Here is a 23,637-nt window from a genome sequence, read left to right on the forward strand (position 1 = left end):
TCTCATAAACCTACAGACTAGAAAAAAATTTGGGGCTATGGCGTATCTGACAAAAGTCTAATTTCTAAAAAAATCTATACAGAAAAACCCAGCACCTCTACAACAAAAATAATCCAATTAAAAAATGGGCAAAGGATATGAACAGACACTTCACCAAAGAAGACGTTCAGGTGGTTAACAGACAAATGAGAAAATGCTACTACAGAAATGCAAATCAAAACTACAGTGAGATACTACCTCACCCCAACATTACTGGCACTAATCAAAAAAATCAAAAACGACAAATGTTGGAGAGGTTGCAGGGAAATTGGAACTCTTATGCACTCCTGGTGGGAATACAAAATAGTACAACCATTTCGGAAAACAATACGGTGCTCCTTAAAAAGCTAGAAACAAAAATATACCATCCAGTAATCCTACTCCTACGAATATATGCTAGAGAAATAAGACCCATCACACAAATAGACATAAGCACACCCATGTTCGTTGCAGCATTATCCACAATAGCAAAAGATGGAAACAACCTAAGTGCCCATTAACAGTTGAATGGATAAACAAACTATGGTACATACACACAATGGAGTATTATGCAACGATAAAGTACAACCAAGAATCTGCAAAACACCTCATAACATAGTGAATCTGAAGGGCATTACGCTGAGTGAAACAGCTGAGTGAAATAAGTCAAACACGAAAGGACAAATAAAAATAAAAATTCAAGAAAAGGTTTACACAAAGAAAGAAACAACCTTTGACGGTTACGACGGAGAGGAGGGATGGGGAGGGGAAAACATCAACTCAACAAGATAAGTGGTAACTTTGGTGAAGAGTAAGACAGTATACAGTACTGGGGAAGTCAGCACAACTTGACCAAGGCAAAGTCTTAGAAGCTCCACAGACACATTCAAACTCCCTGAGGGACAGAGTTACTGGGCTGAGGGCTGGGGGCCACGGTCTCGGGGGACATCTAGCTCAATCGGCATAATAGTCTATAAAAAAAAGTGTTCTACAACAGACTGGTGAATAGTGCCTGGGGTCTTAAAAGCCTGCGAGCAGCCATCTAAGATACATCTACTGGTCCCATCCCGGCTGGGGCAAATGAGAATGAAGGACTAATGGACCACAACTATACAACCTCCACCAGACTGAGCCCAGAACAACTAGATGGTGACCCAGCTACCACCACCAACTGCTCTGACAGGGATCACAATATACAACCTCCACCAGACTGAGCCCAGAACAACTAGATGGTGACCCAGCTACCATCACCAACTGCTCTGACAGGAATCACAATATACAACCTCCACCTGACTGAGCCCAGAACAACTAGATGGTGACCCAGCTACCATCACCAACTGCTCTGACAGGAATCACAATATACAACCTCCACCAGACTGAGCCCAGAACAACTAGATGGTGACCCAGCTACCACCACCAACTGCTCTGACAGGAATCACAGTAGAGGGTCCTGGACAGAGCAGGAGAAAAATGTAGAACAAAATTCAAGTTCACACACACAAAAAAGACCAGACTTGCTGGTCTGAGAGACTGGAGAAACTCCTGGAGTACAGAACCCGGATACCCTTTTAACTCATTACTTAAGTCACTTCTGAGGTTCACCCTTCAACCCAAACCAGACAGGTCTATAGGGCCAACAATAACATACACGAGGGATGTGCTTCATTATTCAATGATGTATACAAGACTAACGGGCATACCAGCCCAAAAGCAAAGACAAGAAGACAGGAAGGGACAGGAAAGCTGGACAAATGGGAACAGGGAACCCAGGGTGGAAAAGGGGAGAGTGTTGACACATCATGGGGTTGGCAACCAATGTCACAAAACAATTTGTGTATAAATTGTCTAATGAGAAAGTAATCTCTGTAAAATTTCACCTAAAGCGCGCACACACACACGTATCACAAGATATGTACACACATCACAACATTGTTTATAATAGAAAAAAAAATCTAAATATTCATCAATAAATAACTGGTAAATAAAATTAAGATATATCCATAAACCCCCAAGTGTCACTTAGCTACTAAAAAGAATGAGGAAAACAGCTATGTACTGACATAAAAAGGTATCTCCCTATATTTTCAATAAAAACAAAGTTAAACACAAGGATGTGTAGTATGACTCTATTTTTGCAGACGGGGAAAGAAAGAAGAAATGAAGGCAAGGAAAAAGAAAGATTATAAGTATCTGCATACTTTTAACAGCGGTTATCTTGGAGTTGGGTTGATTACAGAAGATGTTCACTTTCTACTTCATTTCTGTATTGTTTGAAATTTCAGCCACGAATATGTGTAACTTCTGTAAACAGGAAAAACAAAAGGTTCTATGGTAATACACAGTTAGGAAAACTATATTGGAGTTTCAATATGCATATTAGCATATCAAATGCTCTGAGAAGGCTTACGGTAAAGAAATTTAGTATGTTTACTATGAAGTTGGGTAAGTGGAGTAGATTCCGACTCACAGTAGAACTGCCCTATAGGGTTTTCTTGACTGTAATCTTCACAAGAGAGATTTCGAGGTCTTCCTCCCGCAGAGCAGCCCCCTGGGTGGGTTAGAACAGCCAACCTTTAGGATACCAGCTGGGCACATAACCACTGGGCCACCAGGGCTCCTTACTATGTTAGTATGTACAAAAAGGTCAAAATACTACCTTTAAATAATGATGGACCAGAAGAGCTAACCTTTGAGGACAGCTTCATAGAAGAGACAGGATTTAGGCCAGATTTTGAAGACTTTTGAAAGGCAAAGAATAGGGGAAAAAAGTCAAAGGCAGTGCTGCCCAATATAATGTATAATTTTAAGTTTTTCTAATGGCCACATTCAAAAATAAAAAGAATTCAGGTGAAATTAATTTTAATACCATATTTTAATCAACCCAATGTATCCAAAACAGTATGATTTCAATATGTAATCAATATATTTCAAAAGCGTAAGATATTTTACATTTTTTTTGGTACTGTCTTCAAAATCTGGTATGCAATTTAGGCTTTATAAACCAGCCATACCAAGCCCATTGCCATGAAGTCGATTCCAACTCATAGTGACCCTATAGTACAGAGTGGCTGGTAGATTGGAACTGCCAATCTTTTGGCTAACTACTATGCCACCAGGGCTTCTACAGACTTTATATTACAACTCAATTCAGATTAGCCACATATCCGGTGGTCAACATCACAGGTCTACGGATTCTGAACTAATACCCAGAACTGAACATTTAAGGTGACTTTTCAGAATCGACTCGACGGCAGCGGGTATTGGACTATAAATAAGTGGTAAGAAATGAACGAAACAGATACGATGGATTGGGCCACAGCAGAAGACCAGTCTCAGATAATCTGCATCTTATACTTTAAACAAGTAAGAAACCAGGGTTAAAGGGATGAAGACTAAAGTACTGTTTCAGAAAGATTAACTTGTTTTTCCTTACTCAGATACACGCACAAATTCAACATGCAGAATCTTCCCAACTTTTTTATTATATGAGAAATTATTGGAGATTTGGTATGTACTTAAAATACTTCTGGATACTTGCTACTGAGATATTTTTATTTCATGATATTTTAAAATAACTTTTTGAAACATACAGAGGTTTTAAGAACTTCAGAAAAATTTAACAGCTTTTACTTTAACATTTCCTTTAGCAGCTTCTTTCAGCTAGGGATCCAAGATATTCTTAATCAAATACAAATTTTAGACACTCAAGACCTATGCACTCCTGGAATTTATTACAAAGAATTATACCTGCTAAAAAACTACCTAAAATTTTAATATACATAAAACAGTAACACAACAATGCCCAGTCCCCAGATTTCCTAACTTCAAAATTGAAAGCCCATACATGTAACATTTCAGATCCTTTACCAAAAGGCTCAAGAGAAAAAAATTAAGAAACCGGGCGTGGAAAGAGTACCACTAACCATTCTTTGTTACTTATAACAACTGTCGAGGCAAAGACTTGGCAGTGAAAAGTCAGAAATCCAGGGTGTCATGAGAAATGACAGCACTACTTAAAAAAAAAAAAAAGCCCCACTGCCATCAAGTCAACTCATAGTGACCCCACAGGACAGAGCAGAACTGCCCTCATAGGGTTTGCAAGGAGCAGCTGGTGGATTCAAACTGCGGACCTTTTGGTTAGCAGCTGAGCTCTTAACTACCGTGCTGCCAGGGCTTCGAAAGCATTACATGACCTGCAATTTCAGTGACCACCTGCTCTGCACTAAAATCATGGATTTTTTTCTTTTTAGCAGAATATTATCTTAAAATTCACCAAGTCCCTTTCACTTCTTGAGATAAGGAAACTGAGATCTAGATAGGTTTAGTACAGTGCCCAAGATCACACAGCTATTCAGCGATAGAAACAGTACCAGATGTTAGTCTGTAAGAAACTAAAAGTCAAAACTTAACCCTTCTGCTGCTTGTTTATCCTTTTTTTTTTTTAATATTTCCTTAATTATCCACAATAGACATACTGCTTTAATAATTTTTTAAAAAGAGGCAAGAAATGTTTGCTTTAAAAACTATTGGGTGCTTCCTAAAACATTCTCCCTCTTCTTTCTTCTCCTGAAGGTTCACCCTATAAAGTCAATTTCTCAGGAAAGCTTTCCAAAGCACCTGTACCCTAGAAGGTCAGATTCCCTTCGTATACACCCTTACAAGTGCCTTGTGCTTCCCTTCTGTAGATCTTAATATAACTAAAATTAAATAACAACTTCTGAAATTACTCAATGTGTATCTCTCTCTACCTAGGTCTTAAACTGATGTTTCTCAGGGCTCTGTTCTAGGCTCTTTGGTGTATATACCAGGAGTTCTTAGCATGCGACTATACACAAAACAGTTATATTTGTGTAATTTTCTTCAGATTCTGGAAGAATAATCTTTAAAAAGGGTAAGAATGAAAATAGAGCAATTTATGTTGTTTATCTGCCCAGGGCCATCCTTTCGTGGAGGAAACCACCACTTCCCCATCCCACAGGGTGTTCGGAAGGCCATTAGCCACAGGGTTTAACCTGCTCTTTGGCTGCTCCAGCGGGCACATAACTCAGACTTGGCCAATTTATGGTACCCCCATACTCCATGGAGACCTAGTAAGAATTCCTCCGTGAGACAGAATATATGGACCTGGAAAAAAGGCGCCCTCTTGAATTCACAGCAGTAAAACCCGTATAAGCCTGGAGTTGCCAGTGGTTCTCTTCTCCTGAGAAATCAAAGTACCTGCCTGAAAATGAGGCCAAAACAGTGAAGAGTAGAGAAGACATACCCCGATTACATCATTTGAGCATCCAGATTCAGTCACACCTATTTCTAGTCTTTTCAAAAACATGAGGGTGGAAAAAGCCTTCTCCTCCTATACAACTCTCGAGTTGGCTTTCTGTTACTTGCAATCAAGAGTCACTTGAGAGACCCACCTATTACCCATTGTTGGAATTACAATCCATATGGTGATCACTTCCAAATATCTACTTCCAATCCAGATGTCTACCACCAAGAAACTCCAGACCCATTTACTCAATTCCCGAGTGGAATTACCTCGGCTGTCCCAGATGCCTCAAGCTCCATATGATCAAAATTAAACTCACTACTTTACCTGGCACACTGGCTCTCCTCTCATTTTTCATTTCAGTGAACAAGACAGGTACCCTTCTTTCCAACGTGGAAACCAAGAGGTTATTCTTGCCAATCCTGTTTCTTCTCATCCCCACAGTTAACTACCAAGTCCTGTCAATTCTAGGCCCTAATTATCTGCCCCCATCCTAGTATGGACCAGGACGAAACAGACTCCCCACAAGCATCAATGGCTTCAGTCTTCCTTTCTTCAAACTGATTCTCCACTATCCCTAAACTGCAAATCTGATTATTTTATCCCCACACTCCTTCGTAAGTCAACAGCCAATTATATACAGCTAGAGCAACAGTCAGGCTCAACAGTTTCACACGTCGTTAGTGATATAACGAGAAGTCCTGTAACTCAACAGTTAAGCGCTTGGCTATTAACCCCAAGGTTGGTAGTCTGAACACACCCAGCAGCTCCATGGGAGAAACACCTGGTGATCTACTTTGGTAAACATCACAGTCAAGAAAACCCTCTGGAAAACGATACTGGTGAAGAATGAGCTTCTTGGATCAAGTAGACACACTGAGGGAAGGAGTGTGCTCTCTCATTATTGGGAGAGCAATTAGGAGTATACAGCAAGGTGTGTATAAATTTTCGTATGAGCGACTGACCTGATTTGTAAACTTTCACTTAAAGAACAATAAAAATTATAAAAAAGAAAGAAAACCCTTTAGGGAAGTTCTGCCCTGTCACATCTGGTCGCTATGAATTGAAATCGACTCAATGCATCCAACAACAATGGTATAATGAATCCATACCAAGACAAAAGAAGTTTCACTGGAAGTATAAAGGTAACAAAGATCACAGTATCAGAGTAGCTCAGATTCTCCTGTTTTCAATAAAAGATACATAAACCAATGGATTAGAATTGAAAGTCAGAAATAAACCTGCATATCTATGGTCAACTGATTTTTAAACAAGGGTGTTAAGTGTATCATTCAGTGGGGAAAGAAGAGTCTCTCTAATAAATGGTGCTGGGAAAACTGAATTTCCATGTGCAGAAAAACAGAACAGGATCCATGTCTCACACCATACACAAAAATTCAAAATGGATTAGGAACCTAAATATGCTAACTAAAACCATAAAATTTTTTAAAGAAAATGCAGGGGCAATGCTGTCGGGCCTAGCTTTTAACAATGGATTATTTAATAAAATAACACAAGCACAAACAGCAAAAGACAAAAACAACAAATGGGGCCTCATAAAAATTAAAACTTTTGTTCATCAAAAGACTACCGAAAAAATGAAAAGACAGCTACCAACTGGGAGAATATCTTCAGAAACCATATATCTGACAAGAACCTAATCATCAAAATATATATAAAACTTCACTTTAACAACAGAAAGACAAATAATCTAGTTATAAAATGTGAAAATGACTTGAATAGACATTTCATTAAAGGGGACATTCAAATGGCCCCCAGACACCTGAAAAGATGCTCAACTTCTTTAGCCATCAGAGAGATGTGAATACAAACCACGGTGGGATAGCCATTTCACTCTCACTAGGACAGCTAAGATTTAAAAAAGAAAATAACAAACGTTGACCAGAATGCGGGGAAACTGGAACCCTTATCTACCGCTGGCAGGAATGCAAAACGGTACGGCTGTTGTGAAAAACGAAAACAGTATGGCGGTTCCTCAAAAAACTGAAAATGTAACTACCACATGACCCAGCAATCCCACTGCTAGGTATAGACCCCAAGGACGTGAAAGCAGACTCAAGACTTGTACACCAATGTTCACTGCAGCACTGCTCACAGTAGTGTATGTTTTGCTGTGTATATTCTCGACAATAACAAACTAAATAAAAAATTAAAAAACCTGATATACATTAAACTATGACTCAGTAAAGTATACAAATATATTTTTGTATCTATTTTTTAACTAAGTGTATCATGGCTGTCAATGACATATAAATACTGGATATTGTTTTAAAAATGACCCACATAATTGACCATCACAACTCTCCCATAACCCTCCCTTTTCATGGTTTTTTTTTTCATACCATTTTGTGAGAATTATCAGCTCTTGTAATTTTCAGATAATGAGCAAAAGAAGAAACTAGGAGAAAAAGTACAAAAAAACTGGGAGGTCAAGGTGCCTATTATCCACACTTGTCTACCTACTTGAAAGGAACCCAAGTAAAAATAAGTATTTATATTGCCTGAAACTTTTCACACATTAAGGAAGTTTAATAAGCATTCTCTTTTAAATTATCTTTTCATAGTGACAGTCAAGCCTTAAACGACTCAGATGTGAATGTGGCTGCATTTAAATTGTTTCTTCCCAATGTCTAAATTGAAGAAAGGGACGTTACGATTAGGGAGAGGTACCTTATTCATCAATTCTAAGATGTATATATTTTTTATATTTTAGCATCTCTAAAATTGGGATGCATCTTACAATCGACGGCTTCTGATAATTAGCTGGAAGCACATTTTCTTTACAAGTGACCTATAAAATTATGATGCATCTTACAATATGCATAATTCAATGCAACTCAGCAGTTAATCTCTTAAGTGCTGAAGAGTTGGACTGACCTGACCAATACGGTCCTTGAGGTATTAAGAAGGCAATCTATGACAGGATAAAAACTAGTAAAAAGTGGGAGAGGGAAGGACAGGAAAGGGTTCCTAGTCCAAAATTTAGCCAGAGAGAACAGCCTTTCTCTCCACAGCTCCCTGATCCCAAGATGCAAAAATCAGATCAGTACCATATAGTTCAATAGGCTAGAATGGGACCTTCCCCATTTATTCACTTTAATATGCAACAAAATCAGATATAAGCCCAGCCTGCAATCTAGTGGCAGAACCACTAATTGTATAAAAATACCTGTAAAACACCAAATGACTCATGGAACTGCACACATGTGCATATTATTGTACCGAAATGGTACTTCAATAAAATTGATTTTTAAAAAGACAAATGAGTAAATGCATTAAGAAAATACTAGCTATAAGTCAAATTCAAAACCAGGGATTCCATCCAGAGGAAGAAACTGGGGAAGACTTCACAGAAGTGGTGAATTTGAAATGAGGCTTAAAGAATGGATAGGACTTGGACACATGGCAATTGGCCATACAAACAGTCCATGTAGAGGGAACAGTATAAGCAACAGCAGTGGAAGGAGAAAAAAGGAACACATGCACCGAGCAAAATCAGTGTAAGGTTAATACAACAGAACACTACTCAGTCACAGAGAAACGAAATTCTCATACATGCTACCACTTGGCAGAATCCTTAAAATATTATGCTGACCAAAATAAGTCCCAAAATGACAAATATTGTATGATCCCACGTACCTGAGTATCTGGAGTCCCCAGGAGGAACAAATAGTAAAGCCCTTGGCTACTAGCCAAAAGTCTGGTGGTCTGAACTCACCCAGAGGCACCTTGGAAGACAGGCCTGGAGATTACTTCCAAAAGGCCATAGCCTTGAAAACCCTATAATGCAGTTCTACTCTGCACACATGGGGTCCTATGACTCAGAATCAACTCAAGGGCAACTAACAACAACATACGGATATCTAGGACAGGCAAGTGTACAGACGGAAGTTTATTAGTGGTTACCAGGAACAGGCAGGAGGGAGGGGGAAAGGGACTCATCGCTGCCAGGATGCTGAGCTTCTTTAAAAAACAAAAAACACACTGCTGCTGCCGCTGCCGCTGAGCAAATTCCAACTCATAGAGACCCTTCCTGACAGAGGAAAACTGCCCCATAGGGTTTCCAAGGAGGGGCTGGTAGATTGAAACTGCTGACCTTTTGGTTAGCAGCAGAGCTCTTAACCACTTCGCCAGGAAGGTCCCGTGAGCTTCTTTTAAGAGTGATGGAAAAACCTGGACAGGGACATGGTGATGCTTGCACAGCATGACGAATACAGTCAATGCCAATGAGCTGTGCATTTGAAGAATGCCGAATCGGCAAACGTTCCGTTACACACGCCCTTACAATTAAAAAAAAGAATTTAGGAAGAACTCCATCAGACAAACTGGGTAACGCAAAAGTGACAGCAAAAAGATCATAATATTAATCCAGGTAGGATGAGAACCTGATTCAGAATTAGCACCAAAAAAAAAAAAAAAATACTGAAAAAGGGAAAATAAACAAATACGGCAGAAATTTTAAGGAAAACAATGAAAATCAAATACCACTAGATTTGAAAACTCGATAAAGTAATTTTCTGGAAAAATATGAAGCACTAAAATTGACACAAGAAATAGAAAACCTACATAAACCAGTAATTATTAAATAAACTGAAATGGTATTCGAAGCCCTCTTCAAAAAAAAAAAAAAATCTAGGCCCAAATGGTCTTATAGGTGAGGTGTGCCAAACTTTCAAAGGACAGCTAATCCTAGTCGAAACTGCTGCTAAAGACAGAAAAACAAGGAAAGCTGTTCAACTCATTTTACAAGGCAATTACGACCCTGATTTTAACACTTTTTAAGGAATCGACTTGAGGGCGGTGGAGTGGGTACCAGAGTAAGCACGAAGAGACAGGAAAAGCATAACAATATCACACAAAAAAATCAATAAACGTCAATTACTGACAAGATATCACAGAATGCAGAAAAGTTTGATTTGCTATGACATCAACAGAAATAAGGACCACCAGAGAAGCATGTTTGGTAAGGAAGGGGATTTCAGTCTGACCGAGAACAGTCAGGCGGACATATGCATAAAGCAGTTGGAAAACGAGGTTTCAAGCACAGAACAGAAAAATAGAAATTCGAGATTTATTCATATGGAAGGGTCTGAACAATAATGTCAAGGACTAGAGACAAAGAGAAAGTGATCTGAAAACTGAAACTTGAAAAACACACATCAAGGCAGGAAGGAAGAAGAAAAGGCAGAAAATGGACAGAGCCAAACAGTCATAATGTCACAGAAGTCCCCGTTTTCATCTAGTTAGTTCTCACACATCCTTCCAAATTGTCCTGAGTTCCAAGGTAAGATTTTTAAGGAGGCCTTCCCAGATTCCCCCAGCACCACTAGCACCATAGCAGACTCCTATTTTAAGTTCTGCACTTTAATTATAATCACAATTACATAAGTCATTCTTAAACATGTTTCCCCCAAGAGATCCATGAAGGTTAAGAATCACATCTCTTGTTGCATCCTATTACTTTGCAGAGTTTTGGAATACACCAAGTGTTCGTTGAATGAAATGTATAGATGTATGAAAGCCAGGGAAAGGCATTTCAAAATGTGAGGTCAATACAGAAAACTCAAGGAGAGAACTCAGAAAAGGTGCTTGAATGTGTCGATCAGGTTATAGACAGACAACCTTCAAAATAACCCTTTTGGCAGATTTGTGAAGATGAAATTCAGGTAACAAGGGGTTAAGAAGTGAATGGGTGGCCAGGAAGTAAAGGCTGGAAAAAGCAGACTACTCTTTTAAGAAGTCTGGTTAACAGTGGTGATCTCTAGAGGTGGGATTAATAACTGAATTGTAATTTTACTTCAGTTTTGCCCTGTTATGCAATTTTTCTTTAACAAGCACTATTCGTTTATTTAAAAAATTCTCTAATTTTTTTACATTTGAAAAGGAAAAGCCGCAACAAGACAGCCTGAGGCAATAGCTCACTCAAGGTAAGGTTTCAAATTGAGAAAATCTCAAACACATTGGAACTTTTAAGAATTCAAAGACAACAGCGGGGATAATTCGTGCCCTATAAAGTAGAAAAAGAACAAAACGAATAAGGTGTTAACCAAGGAATAAGTACAAAAAATATTCTTCCTCTGAGATGGAATCCAGTAAGTTAGGGTTGGGAGAAGTGAGGAAAGTAGGAAAGGCCTGAAACGGGTTCTGTGGAGAACACTGGGGGGTTGGTGCCAAACAGGCATAGAACGCTGGTTCTTTAAAAATGCATCGTAAATTCCAATCAGCCTTTCATTAACTCAGCCAAAACCAAAACAAAACAAAACCCCACTGTCGAGTAGATTTCGCCTTATAGCGACCCTACAGGACAGGGCTGAACTGCCCCACAGGGTGTCCAAAGCTGTAATCTTTATGGAAGCAGACCACCACATCTTTCTCCCGTGGAGCGACTGGTGGGCTGGAACTGCCAACCTTTCCGGTTAGCAGCCGAGCACTTAACCACTGCGCCACCAGGGCTCCCAGTCATTAAATCAACCCATTCCTATATCTGAAAACTGCCTGTATTTTAGCTTTAAATTTAAATAATCAATTCTGGTTTACAAACTTTTTACTTCAAAAACTGAAAACAATGATAAACATTAACATTCTACTTTAATTCAGAGTTTGCTTAACTACTCCTACAAGTAAATACAGTAAAGGAGTTGTTTTCAACTTAAACAACAAAATAGCGATCAAGTATGAGTAACTGAAAAATGCTCGCCAACGTATAAGTGTTTGCGGAAAGTTTTCAAACTCATCGCAAGCCTCACTTTAACAGTTCCTGAACAGTATGGAATATCCTGGGTTCAAACCCCAGCTCACTTAGGCAAATTATGTACCCTTTTGAGTCTCGGATTCCTCCTCTTAAAAATGTAGAAGACAATAACTATAGTCTATCATAAGGATTAAATGACGTAACACAGGTGAATGTGCCAAGTTTATTCTATGTCCTCAGAACAGTTTGTTAACCGTTTAAAAGAGGAAAAGCCGCAGCATTCTGACCAAATTAAAACGCACGAAAGAGTGCAAGTCCCAAAAAGCCAGACCCTCACACATGGCACATTATTTTTCTTCCCTGACGCAAGCTGACTTTTTTTTCTAGCCAAATCTTTCCACTAGGAGTCTGGAAAAACAAAAAGGTTACGCTCGATGCAGCAGAAAAGTTTTCAGGAACTGAAGTGCAGAATCACGACAGACACGGCAGGGAAAGTCAACAGGTGAACCGACACGAGAGACCTCCGAGAGACCTGGCACCTTCTTTTCAAGTTCTGAGGGAGGACTTAAAACTCCTGGTTCCACACCCACATGAAGCCGACTTTTTATTTCTTCCTCTTTGCAGACGTGTATGGAGGCAAATCCCAAGTATCAACCTCGCAGCTACAGGGCGAGGGAGGTGAGCGCCTTTCCCATTTAAGGATTCAAGCCGCGTTCTTGGAGGCTGCTTTCGCCAACACCGCCTTCCCAAACTCGGGCCTGAAACCCGGGGCGGAAACAAAAGAGGGGCCGGGCGGCGGGACGCCGCGGGAGCAGGAATGACACGAGATCCGGGGAGTCTGGGGAACCGTGGTCTCCGGGGCAGACAGTCGAGGTGGGGGCCGGGGCCCAGCTGGCGCCGCGGCCTGAGGGGCGCAGCGAGGCGCAGACTCAAACAATCGAGGGCCGCGGGGGCCCTGCGGACCGACCCAGCCACCCCCTCGCCGGGGCCCTTGCCGTCGCCGCCCGGGCCTCCCCGCGCGCCGGCGCCCTCAGAAACTTCGCGACCAGCCCCGCGCCAGCCCCTCCGCCGCGGCCGGGTCCTCCCCGCGCGCACACGCACTTTCCAGACGAGCCAACTCACCCGGACCCCGGGGAACTCATCTCCAGCCCGCGGCGCAGAGCAGGGTAGGCGCGGCGAGCCGCCGGGGCGCAGCGGGGCCCAGCGGGGCCCCGGCTCGGCCTCCGCCCTAGCGTGCAGCGGCCCCTGGCCCGGTCGCCCCTGTCGCAGCCGTGTGATCCTCGTCTCGCGCGGACGGACGCGCCGGGGCCCAAGCCTTCCTGCCGCCCTCCCCGCCCTCCTCCGTCGCCCAACTCCAGCAGGCGGATTCCAATCTCGGCAGCCGCCGCCGCCGCCGCCACTCACACGGGGGCGCGGCGCGGGTGTGGGGGCCGCGTGGGGGAGGGGCGGGCCTCGGCGAGACTCCGGCGCCGCGCGCGCGCTCTGGGAGGGCGCCCGCCAGCGCCGCGCGCACCCAACCCAGGGCGTCGGCCCCGCCCCGCCCCCGGACTCGAAAGGAGCCGAGCGGGCAGCGGAAGCGGCCGAAGGGCCCTCGGAGCGCGGCGCCCCGCTGCCGGGGAGGGAAGCGGGCCGCCGGCAAGGGGGCGCCGGGCTGCGGTGGGGGAGCGTCTCCCTCGCCTGGCCCCACCGGCCCCTCCTCACTAACCAGCCCCACCGCCGCCGCGGTGGCGGGGGCTCCTTCGCCGCCTCCTCGCTCGGCCCAAGACGAGGCGGCCCCGAGCTCTCCGGAACCCGCCAGTCCCGGCGCCGCCGGGCGACCGTCGGGGGACGCCTGAGACGCCGCCCCGGACGGAGCAGCTGTGGCGGAAGCGCGGGGACACGCCGGCCGCGTGCTGCGGCGGCCAGGGACGCCGGTATCTCCTGTGCTCCCGGGTTTCGTCGTGTTTCTCCCTTTTCCGACGTAGGCTCGTGATACCCGTGAGCACTAGTCACCTGCTTTGTTAAATGAGCCTAGTCCTTCCGACTGCACACACCGCGGCGGGGAACTGCCGGCTCGTGCGACAAAGGAAGGAAGGATGCAGTCACCCCTGTTCATTGTTCACCCAGCCGCTCTCCAGCTTCTCTTTCTGGCGCCTTGCCAGCGAGCTGAGGCACAGCCAGGGAGGTGGAGGTGGTCGGTCTCTGCGGAGGCGGTCGGTCTCTGCGTGGGCTGCCAGCCAGGCAGCGTCTCCTCCCCTGGGGTCTCCAAGGCCCCGGCCGCTCGGGTTCCTGGGCGCTGCCAGCCCGAGAATTCCAGAGGCGTCAGATAAGGGGCGGCATGAACCCAACGGGACTGAAGTCAGCCGACTAGAAATAACTCCCATCTCTACCTTTGGTTCACTTTTGTGACCTTGTATCCTTCAGGAGGCTCATGGGAAGTGTAAATAATTGCCACTACCTCTTTTCTTTGATTTTCCTTCATTTTTTTGTGGAAAATTCTGTTAAAACTATCCAGTGTCACGTGACGAAAAAGGCAATAGACTCATTTTTGACAACCAAATATGACCTTAATCTCCTCGGTAAGTATTTCAACGAATGTATCATGTTAAATTAAGTCTCTTTACAAAGTATACTTTTAAAAAAAAAAAGTCTTTGTAAAATCACTCTTAAAACTGTGGGTAAAGAGAAAAAGGGAAAGATGAGAACGTGCCAGACACTGGAATTTGTTTTTACACACATTTTCCCCTAAAGAGATGTTTAGATTTAGAACTTTGCCTAAGAGGCTTGTTTAAATGTTTACATTTCCTTACATTCTTGTTTAAATGTTTTTCCCCAACTTTTATTCTGTCCCCTTTTTCTCTTTTTACCTACCTTTGTCCTTGAGATAGCTCAGATACTCTCTGTAATTCCAAATTACTTTTTGTTTCTGTTTCCTTCACTGAAGTTCTGAGCTCTTTAGCATCTTAGGTTTGAAAGTCGTGGGTTATACAGCTTCTTGCCATGCAAGAAGTTATCTATGATAAAAGAGTTTCTTTACATCAATTAAAATGTGTCATTTTTCTTTTTCAAGTTTCCTGCATAGTAAACTGCTTTAATTATAGGGGAAAGGGTGAACTTTTGCTCAACAAATTTCAAATTGATCAGCCGAAGAACTCATTGATGTATGCTGAGCAACGTTTCATGGCAGAGAAAACCATGGCAAGTGGTTATTATGCCTTTACAGTCTCGTTCGATTTTTAGACATTTGAATCAGTCTATAAAATAGCCAAGAATCTGAGGTTGGAACTTTAATTCCTTACGTTTCCAAAATGTACAAAATCAGTGTTGCCTGGCTTGTGTTGTATGCCACTGTGGAATGGGAGCAAAACTGAGGCATCAGTGTTTAAGTCTTGATGTCTTTGGCCATTTCTCTACAAAAGAATCCACTTTTCAAATCTTTGGGAATTTTTTTTGATGTCCATTTGCTCTCCTTGGGCAGGGCCCACCTACTGCCTAGTTTTAAATCCAGAGCGGATCACAGCAGGCTACCTTCCGACAATAGAGCAGGGCCTGGTGCTCTCACTGGTTCCTAGCATGTGTATGCATTCCAGCCTGTTTCTCCAGTTGGCCTGCCCACTAAATGAACAAAGCAGCCAGGAAGTCTGAGGAGACATCTGGGCACGTATGGTCTGGCACCCAAGCTCAAAGGCAACACCCCAAGGTCCAAAATTAACATTCTTCAATGTGGTGGTGTTCCTTTAAGTAGGTTAATAGACCAGGCTGAAAGGGGGCCTTTTTCCTTGCACAGTTAGTTTGAGGTATAGATCCCAAGAGTGGTAGTGACCAGTGACGTCGCATTAGTTGGGAATGGTAGTAACCCAATTATTAGGTCTTCCTATGACTGGCACCTTTTCATAAAAGCCTCGGCTCCTCAAGGAGGTCCTCTCTGATGAGCTATCATATTAACACCCCATCACAGCCAATTTCATTTCTTCCATACCACTCTTTACTATCTGAAATTACCTTGTTCATTTACTTACGTGTTTATGGTCTCAATCCCTCTGCCACTAGAATGCAAACTCCATGAAAGCAAAAACCTCGTCAATCTTATTCTTAGTTATGTGCCTGGCACATTATAGGTGCTCAATATTTGTTGCACAAATGAGACAGGTAAGGATAGAATTTCCCTCGAAGCATTTCTGAACTTTGTCACCAAGACTCTTCCAGATTTAGGGGTGTCATGGACTATGTTAGAAAGGGGGAAGGTTGGCCAGGGAAGCTCAGAATTATACCATCTACAGTGAAATGGGACTTCTGCCTTTAGGGATCCAAGTTCAATGCCAGTTAATCCATCCGGAATCATTTTTCTGTTGTAAAAACTTTATGAGGCAAAAGGCAGCACTAAGTCTTTATAGGCATGGAGATAAGTTAGAGCCCACTAAAGAGGGACTGGTGAAGTATATATCCTTGATAGGGTGAAACTTCAGATTGGATTCAAACCGAATATTAAATGGACAAAAGGGTTTGGAAGAGTGGAGGAAGCAGCTACATCTTTCAGCATAGATACTACTCCATCTTTTTATTTATACCCCATCATGGTACAGAAGGACCAAGCCAAAAAAGAAATTGGATTTAAGAAAAAGATGGCTGTTTATAGTAAAATATGGTAATTCAATGCACAAAAAGTTTAAAGATCTGAATTTGTTCTTTATAATGGTACAATATTTTCTATTTTTACTTCTGAACAACTTGCTCATTCTCCCCTAATTTAATTTCTCTTTGTTCCAAAGCACTTATTTACTATGATTAATAAATCACAGTAGGAAATATCCTCAGTAAACTCTCTTTTAATCACAGTAAATAAGTAGCAAAGTAGCCATCACTTGTTCATGGCCTCTGTAATCCTCCTTCCCCCACCATACCTTTACCGTAGAGCCCAGTCCTTTTCAGGACAAAGTCCTGAGGCAGGAGCAATTCTCAGGGCTCCATTCCCAGGCCCCTGGAACTTTTTTCAGTCTCCTGCGGTCCTTGCTATTTACTTGGGGAGCCCTGACCTTGGTGTCCTTCTGAGACTGATTCATAGCCCTTGTCTTGTACTCGAAGCACTGGCCTGTTAACCTGCCCAGAATGCCATTATATCTGCCTGTTGTCTAGACTCTGAGTTTCACCCCTACAACACAGACTGTGCCCTAATAGATACTCCCGGTGGCAAAATGTGTCTGCCCACAGCTCTTTGTTCCTAGATTCTCTGCTTCCATGTCCACCCATCTGTTGGGCCTCCTCTCCCGCATTGCCTCAGGTTGGGCATCCTGATGCCAGCTGCTCTCCTGGACTACCACCTGTTGTTTGCTCACAACTCTCTGGCCATCAGGTACTGCCTAGAGGACTGGGGCCTCCCCACCCTAGCTCCCACTCAGCCTATGGTAAATCTTGTCATTCCCCAACCTGTAGCAGTTCACTGCCCTGCCTTTCCCTGTCCTGAGATAGCAGTGGGTTTATAATCTGTTACATTTTTATTATTTAGCCAGATAACAAGTGTGTGTGTATATATATATTTATGATTATGTACACACATACATTTATACACATACATATACGTGTGTGTGTTCTGAAATGAAAGCCGCCCCATATCTGATTCTACTTACTACTAGATACTGATTCTGCTCAAGAATTCCTTTGGGACTAGTAGTTCAGAAATTCCAGTGTCTGGAGCTTAAGTATGATTACCTTGTAAATGACTAGTCAGAGGCAAGGTGCCATGATAAAGCTATAAGCTAAGATAGCTGGGGAGATTTAATCCCAGGCCAGGAATGCAGGGTCGTGAACAGCCATACTGTACCTACTGTGCGTGGTCTACACAGTTACTGGGATGTGTTCCTAGGTGAGTGCTGGTGTGGTCCCCCACTATGATCAAGATACTAGCTTATCCACCTCCACATATGTTGGGGGTATCTATTGCAGGTCATGACGTCAGGAACTGTCTTATTCTCACTCCATTGTATCCCTAGTATCCAGCATGCTACCTGGCACACGAGTAAGTGGTCAATAAATATTTATTGAATGAATGAAAACACTAGGCATTATGATGGGCTCCTGGCCTATAAAATCTTACAGTCAACTAGTGAAAATAAAACAGGTACATAATTTCCTCATTTTATGTTTGTTTCTGAGTCAATATTTATTGACGTTAAGGTAGATGATAGATCGTCGTGTTCCCTATTGATAGTTTGCCCTCACTCCTATTCCTTTTTATTTCTATCAGCCAAGGCAGATCTTTTTACCTCAGTATATTTGAGGATTAATGGCAAAGCACCATGATGAAAGGAGCGTCTACTAACAAATGATATACATGATAACAAGCAGCTGGATTATTAAATGACTTTAAATTCTGACAACTCATTTTCAATAAATAATGTTTTTTAAGTTCTAGAATTTATGTTCTAACACAGTTTCCTCATGGAAATTCTTTCATGGGGAATATAATCATTTTTAACCAGTAACTAGTACCTGAGGAGGTCCTGGCAGCATAGTGGTTAAGTGCTACAGCTGCTAACCAAAATCAGTGTTTCTTTTAAAATGTAGATTATTTTCCATTTAGTTTGCTCCAAAAACTGATTGCTGTTGAGTCAATTCCAACTCATAGTGACCCTAAGGGGCAGGGTAGAACTGCCCCATAGGGTTTCCAAGGAGCAGGTGGTGGATTTGAATTGCCAACCTTTTGGTTAGCAGCCAAGCTCTTAACCACTGCATTACCAGGGCTCCATTTAGTTTGCTACCTATCCTAAAACCCGTCTTTCTCACTATAAACCCAAATTATATTAGCTATCTTCCTAATTGGAAATCCTGGTGGCATAGTGGTTAAGTGCTATGGCTGCTAACCAAAAGGTTGGCAGTTCAAATCCACCAGGCGCTCCTTGGAAACTATGGGGCAGTTCTACTCTGTCCTGTAAGGTTGCTATGAGCCAGAATTGACTTGACAGCAATGGGTTTTGGATCCTCCTAATTGATCATTCCCTCTCTCAACTGATCTTGCCCAGCTTCTCCAGATTTCTCTTAATGAAACACCACTCCATCAAAATCTCGGAAACACTGCTGTATGGCAACTTTCTGTTGGACTGGTCTCCCCACTTCCTCCAGAATGGACCATATATATTCATTCACCCCTTAATGGCATTCTCCTGACTGCAGTGGCCAAGTACCACCTTTTCAGGAAGCCTGTTCCATAAACTCCTTAGGCCCTTCTATCTGTAGTTTTTGTCACTGACTTTTTATATGTCTAACTGTTCTAATACCTTTCTCCCAAACAAGATTTTATACCTCTATTCAGTTTCATGTGAATAAGTGCATCCTGGGCTCCTGGCCTGAGGAAGGACAGTTTTGGAGGTGCGGGCAGCACACGGTATCAAAATAGCAGGCCCAGGCCAGGGCCTACCATTGTAACTATTGAAATCCTTGCCTCTGCTAATCCATTTGATTTGAAGGCCCAAGTGGAAGGGGAGGGTCACAAACTCCTTGGGGTATCCGCTGTGCTGCTCTGTCTCTCTAAGTCAAAGAGGTTGTACCTGTTCCTCTTTCCTTTCTACCCTCCCCAACCCCACAGTTAAAAAAAAAAAAAAATTTGCCACAGAGTCAATTCTGACCCATGGTGACCCCTTGTGTGTCAGGATAGAACTGTACTCCATAGAGTTTTCAATGGCTAATTTTTCAGAAGATCACCAGGCCTTTTTTCTGAGGTACTTCTGGGTGGACTCAAACCTTCAGCCTTCCAGTTAGCAGCAAGCAAGTTAACCATTTGCACCACCCAGGGACTCCCCCCGACCCCTGGTCACTAGTCTTCCCATATTATACAATTGCTATAGTCATTGTGGGCACCACCAGGGTTGCTGCATTGCACAACTGCACGGGGTTTCATTCACCTCATGCTCTGTGTGGATGGTGTTCCCTGGAGTTGTGCATTGTGAAACCTGTACCTGGTCCTCCTGAGCACCTCTACACTATGAACCCACAAAGTGCTACTTGAAGCTGCAGGCAGGGAGCCTAAGGTATACTACAGAAGCCATGAACTGGGTAGGAAGGAGTGATGGCTACTTTGTAACAATATCCTCAGTAATCTTTTTTTTTTAAATAATATTTTACTGTGTTTTCAGTGAAAGTTAAAACAGCAAATTAGGCTCCCACTTGACAATTTCTACACAGATTGTTCCGGTGATATTTTACATTTTTCACAGTGCGTCAGCATTCTCTTTAATTGTGTTCTGGTTGTTTTGTTTCTAGTGTTCTAGTTTCCCTGCCCCCTTATCTTCTCATCTTGGCTTTAGAGTGATTGTTGACCTTTTGGTCTTATATCGATGGTTTTTTAATGGAACACTGTACTCATAATAGCTCTTATTTTGTGTACCAAATTGTTATTTCACTAAAAGGTGACCTCGGGATAGTTGTGACTTGAGTTTCAAAAAGTATCTCAGGGTGATAGTCTCAGGGAGCCCTTTGGTCTCAACTGGTCCAGTAAGTTTGGACTTTCAAAGGATTTTGAGTTCTGTTTTATATTTTTGTCCCATTCTATCATGGTGTAAAATTGTAGTAGCAGTAACTAGCATGAGAACCTGTCTTACCTCAGGGGGGAGTAATGACCATGATCAGCACAAAGCTGATTCCCATAAGGTGGAGGTCAGAGACACCTCCTCTCTCCAACCTTTTTTATCGTTTCTGACACCAGCTGTCCTTCCCATGTGCTCTTGACTTCTCTTTTGGGTTTGTTGATGTGTTGCGGTGGCTACACAGAACTCACACCCCACACTTACAGTTATCAAACAAAAACCAAACTCATTGCCATCAACTCAATTCTGACTCATGGTGACCCTATAGGACAGAGTAGAACTGCCCGGTAGAGTTTCTAAGGCTGAAGGCTTTACGGAGGCAGACTGTCACATTTTTCTCCTGTGGAGCGGCTGGTGGGTTTGAACCACTGACATTTTGGTTAGTAGCTGAGCAGTTAACCACTGTACCGCCAGTGCCCCTCTGCTGACAAGTAGTTTATTAAGGAAGTAACAGGGTACAACCTGGGATCAGGATCAGGAAGCATATAGGCAAAGTACCCCTTCAGGACAGCACTCACAGTTCCTCTCAGCCCTCTCAAAACAGATTCTTTTTGGCCCTGCTGTCTGTCACCACCGACTCTGCTGCTGGACCCCTTCTGGGCCTATCACCATTTTCATCGTTACAGCCCTTGACCCGTGTTACACCTCTTTTAGGAGGTTCCTTCCCTCCTCTGTCTCTCTGCCTCTCTCTCTGTCTGCTTCTCTTTTCTCTCTTCCTTCTGCTTCTCTTCCTGCTTTCTTTCTGAAAAACTTCTGGGGTTGGCTGCTTATGTGCACAAATTCCTGGTCAACTTCAAGGCATGGCCCTCCCACTAGGGCCATGAACTGACCAATCCCCTCACAGTAGGCCACAAATACCTCATTTGCGTAGTAGGCTACAGACACTTCATTTGTATAGTTTATTGACCAATCCCTGCAAGGTGCATACCACTCACAGCAGAGGCTGCAGCCCGGGACCAGAGAAAAGTATCAAACCAACTTGTTTACAGTTTATCCAGGAAACGTCAATGTCTTAGGCTGGGTTCTCTAGAGAACCAAAACTGGTGAAGTGTATACAGAGAGAGAGAGGTTATCTCAAGGAAATGGCTCATGTGGTTGTAAAAAAAAAAAAAAAAACGAAAACCAAACCCATTGCTATCAAGTTGATTCCGACTCATAGTAATCCTATACAACAGAGTAGAACTGCCCCAAAGTGTCTCCAAGGAGCACCTGGCAGATTCAAACTGCCGACCCATTGGTTAGCAGCCGTAGCACTTAACCACTACGCCACCAGGGTTTCCAGAGGCTGGCAAAATCCTAAGTGTATGGGTCAGGTGTCAGGCTGGAGGCTTCTCATGACTCATGTAGCTGCAGGGGGTGACTAATCCAAGATTTGCACGTCAAATGGCAGGCTGCTGGCTCACAGGCTGTGGAGGCTGATGAATCCAAATCGGCAAGCAGTATAGCAGGCCACTGGCTCAAGTCCCAGCAATCAGAGATCAGAAGATGATGAGCTGGCTGCAGGATTCAGTGAGAAAATGCCAGTGAGCTTTGCCAGAATATCCATATGTACTGGATGCAGGCCACACCATTGAGGAAACTCCCATTACAAATGATTGGCTGGTCACATGGGATCACATCACGGAAGCAACTACATTATATCACAAAATGGAGGATAACTACATCATTACATAGCTGCCAAACCACTGAGAATCATGGCCCAGCTAACATGACACACAACCTTAACCATCACAGTCAATCAACGTGGACAAAAGTAGCAGACCCTCTTGGTAGAAAACTAGGGCAGAGGTAATTCCTCAAGGCCTAAGGGAAAAATCTCTGAAGCTCTTGTTCCAAAGAACCAAGGCAAAACGCCACATAAAAGAGCTCATTTCATCGCACAGGGTCCATCTATTGTGGCCCTGATCAGAACAGTTGATAGTTGTAGCTGAACATCATCTAGTTCTTCTGTTCTCAGAGTAGGTGAGGCTGTGGTTTGTACAAGCTATTAGCTCTGTAGACTAGGTTCTTTCCTGAGATTTTGCTAGTAAACTCGTAATAAACAAGTGCTTTGAAGCAAAGAGACATTGACGTGGAGTGGGGGAGAATGAGCAAGCTGTTGAGAAGTAAGCAAGCCTGGCTTGTTTAAAGAACTAGCTTTTCTAATTGAACATCCTATACCTTTCAGGACATTTGGCAAGATGTATTTAAGCATTTGTTAATTCTGCATTATAAAATATGTATGCATAAATAAATAGATTAAAAGGAAATAGAGACAAAATATTGGCAGTATTTTTCTGGTGGTAGCATAATGGGTGCCTATTATTTTATTCAGTAAGCGTTTCTTTATACCTCCACTATGGGCAGTATCGGAGCCCTGGTGGTGCAGTGGTTAGGAGCTACGGCTGCTAACCCAAGGGTCAGCAGTTCAAGTCCACCAGACGCTCATCGTAAACCCTGTGGGTCAGTTCTACTCTGTCCTATAGGGTCGCACTGAGTCAGAATTGACGGCAACAGGTTTGGTTTGGTTTGGATGGGCAATATTACATTTATGATCAGAACTGATTGGTAAAGAAAAAAAAAGTAAATGAAATGGCAAGATGGATTTATGTCGAATAAAGTCAGACTCCCATACAAGATGTGTAATTAATCAGAGTTTTATTTGATTGATTGGTGTGAATTCCTTTAACAAGTTATTCTGTTGTTTTACTTGCAATAATGCATCATACTAATCAGATTTTAACTCTGTATACCGTATTTCAAGAAATCTAAGACAGCACTGATTCTAAGCTGAATCGTTTTCTGTACAACTAAGAAAAACACTGCCAGTTAAACTATGACACACCACTGACCCTATGACATCCGGATTTCAGAGATGTTAAAATGTGCATCGAAGAATTACTGAAGTACAGTACGTTCCGCATCTAGTAGGCAGAACAGTGCCGTACAGTCCAGTAGTCTGAAATGTTGAGTTTCTGGGTTTTTCATGTATAATCTTAATTATGCACAATCCCCAGATAATCACACTGTAAATATTAACCACGAAAACAGAGGCAGTAGAGTTCAAACAAAAGTGAGTAACTTAGGATTCAGTCACATGGAGTTGAGAA

General features: G+C 42.8%; 2 protein-coding genes across 7 annotated transcripts in view; one reads left to right on the plus strand and one right to left on the minus strand.

Annotated features, from left to right (window-relative positions):
- BMPR1A (bone morphogenetic protein receptor type 1A) overlaps positions 1-13,204 on the minus strand; it is a 214,682-nt gene extending 201,478 nt beyond the window's left edge. The window contains exon 1 of the mRNA XM_049894352.1: positions 13,116-13,204. The gene's annotated coding sequence lies outside the window, so the exon portion shown is untranslated. The remainder of the gene's footprint in view (positions 1-13,115) is intronic.
- Positions 12,267-23,637, plus strand: part of LOC126082035 (putative uncharacterized protein C1orf229) — a 59,953-nt gene continuing 48,582 nt past the window's right edge. For 5 of the 6 annotated variants that reach the window (XM_049894379.1, XM_049894380.1, XM_049894381.1 and 2 more), the window contains exon 1: positions 12,267-14,551. In XM_049894379.1, coding sequence (XP_049750336.1) covers positions 12,811-13,965 — 1,155 coding nt within the window. In that variant the 5' untranslated portion in view covers positions 12,267-12,810 and the 3' untranslated portion in view covers positions 13,966-14,551. Of the gene's footprint in view, positions 17,323-23,637 lie in introns of all 6 variants that reach the window. The other variant, XM_049894382.1, reaches the window with a different exon arrangement.

The sequence above is a fragment of the Elephas maximus genome, chromosome 8, assembly GCF_024166365.1.
Source record: "Elephas maximus indicus isolate mEleMax1 chromosome 8, mEleMax1 primary haplotype, whole genome shotgun sequence".
NCBI lineage: Eukaryota > Metazoa > Chordata > Mammalia > Proboscidea > Elephantidae > Elephas > Elephas maximus.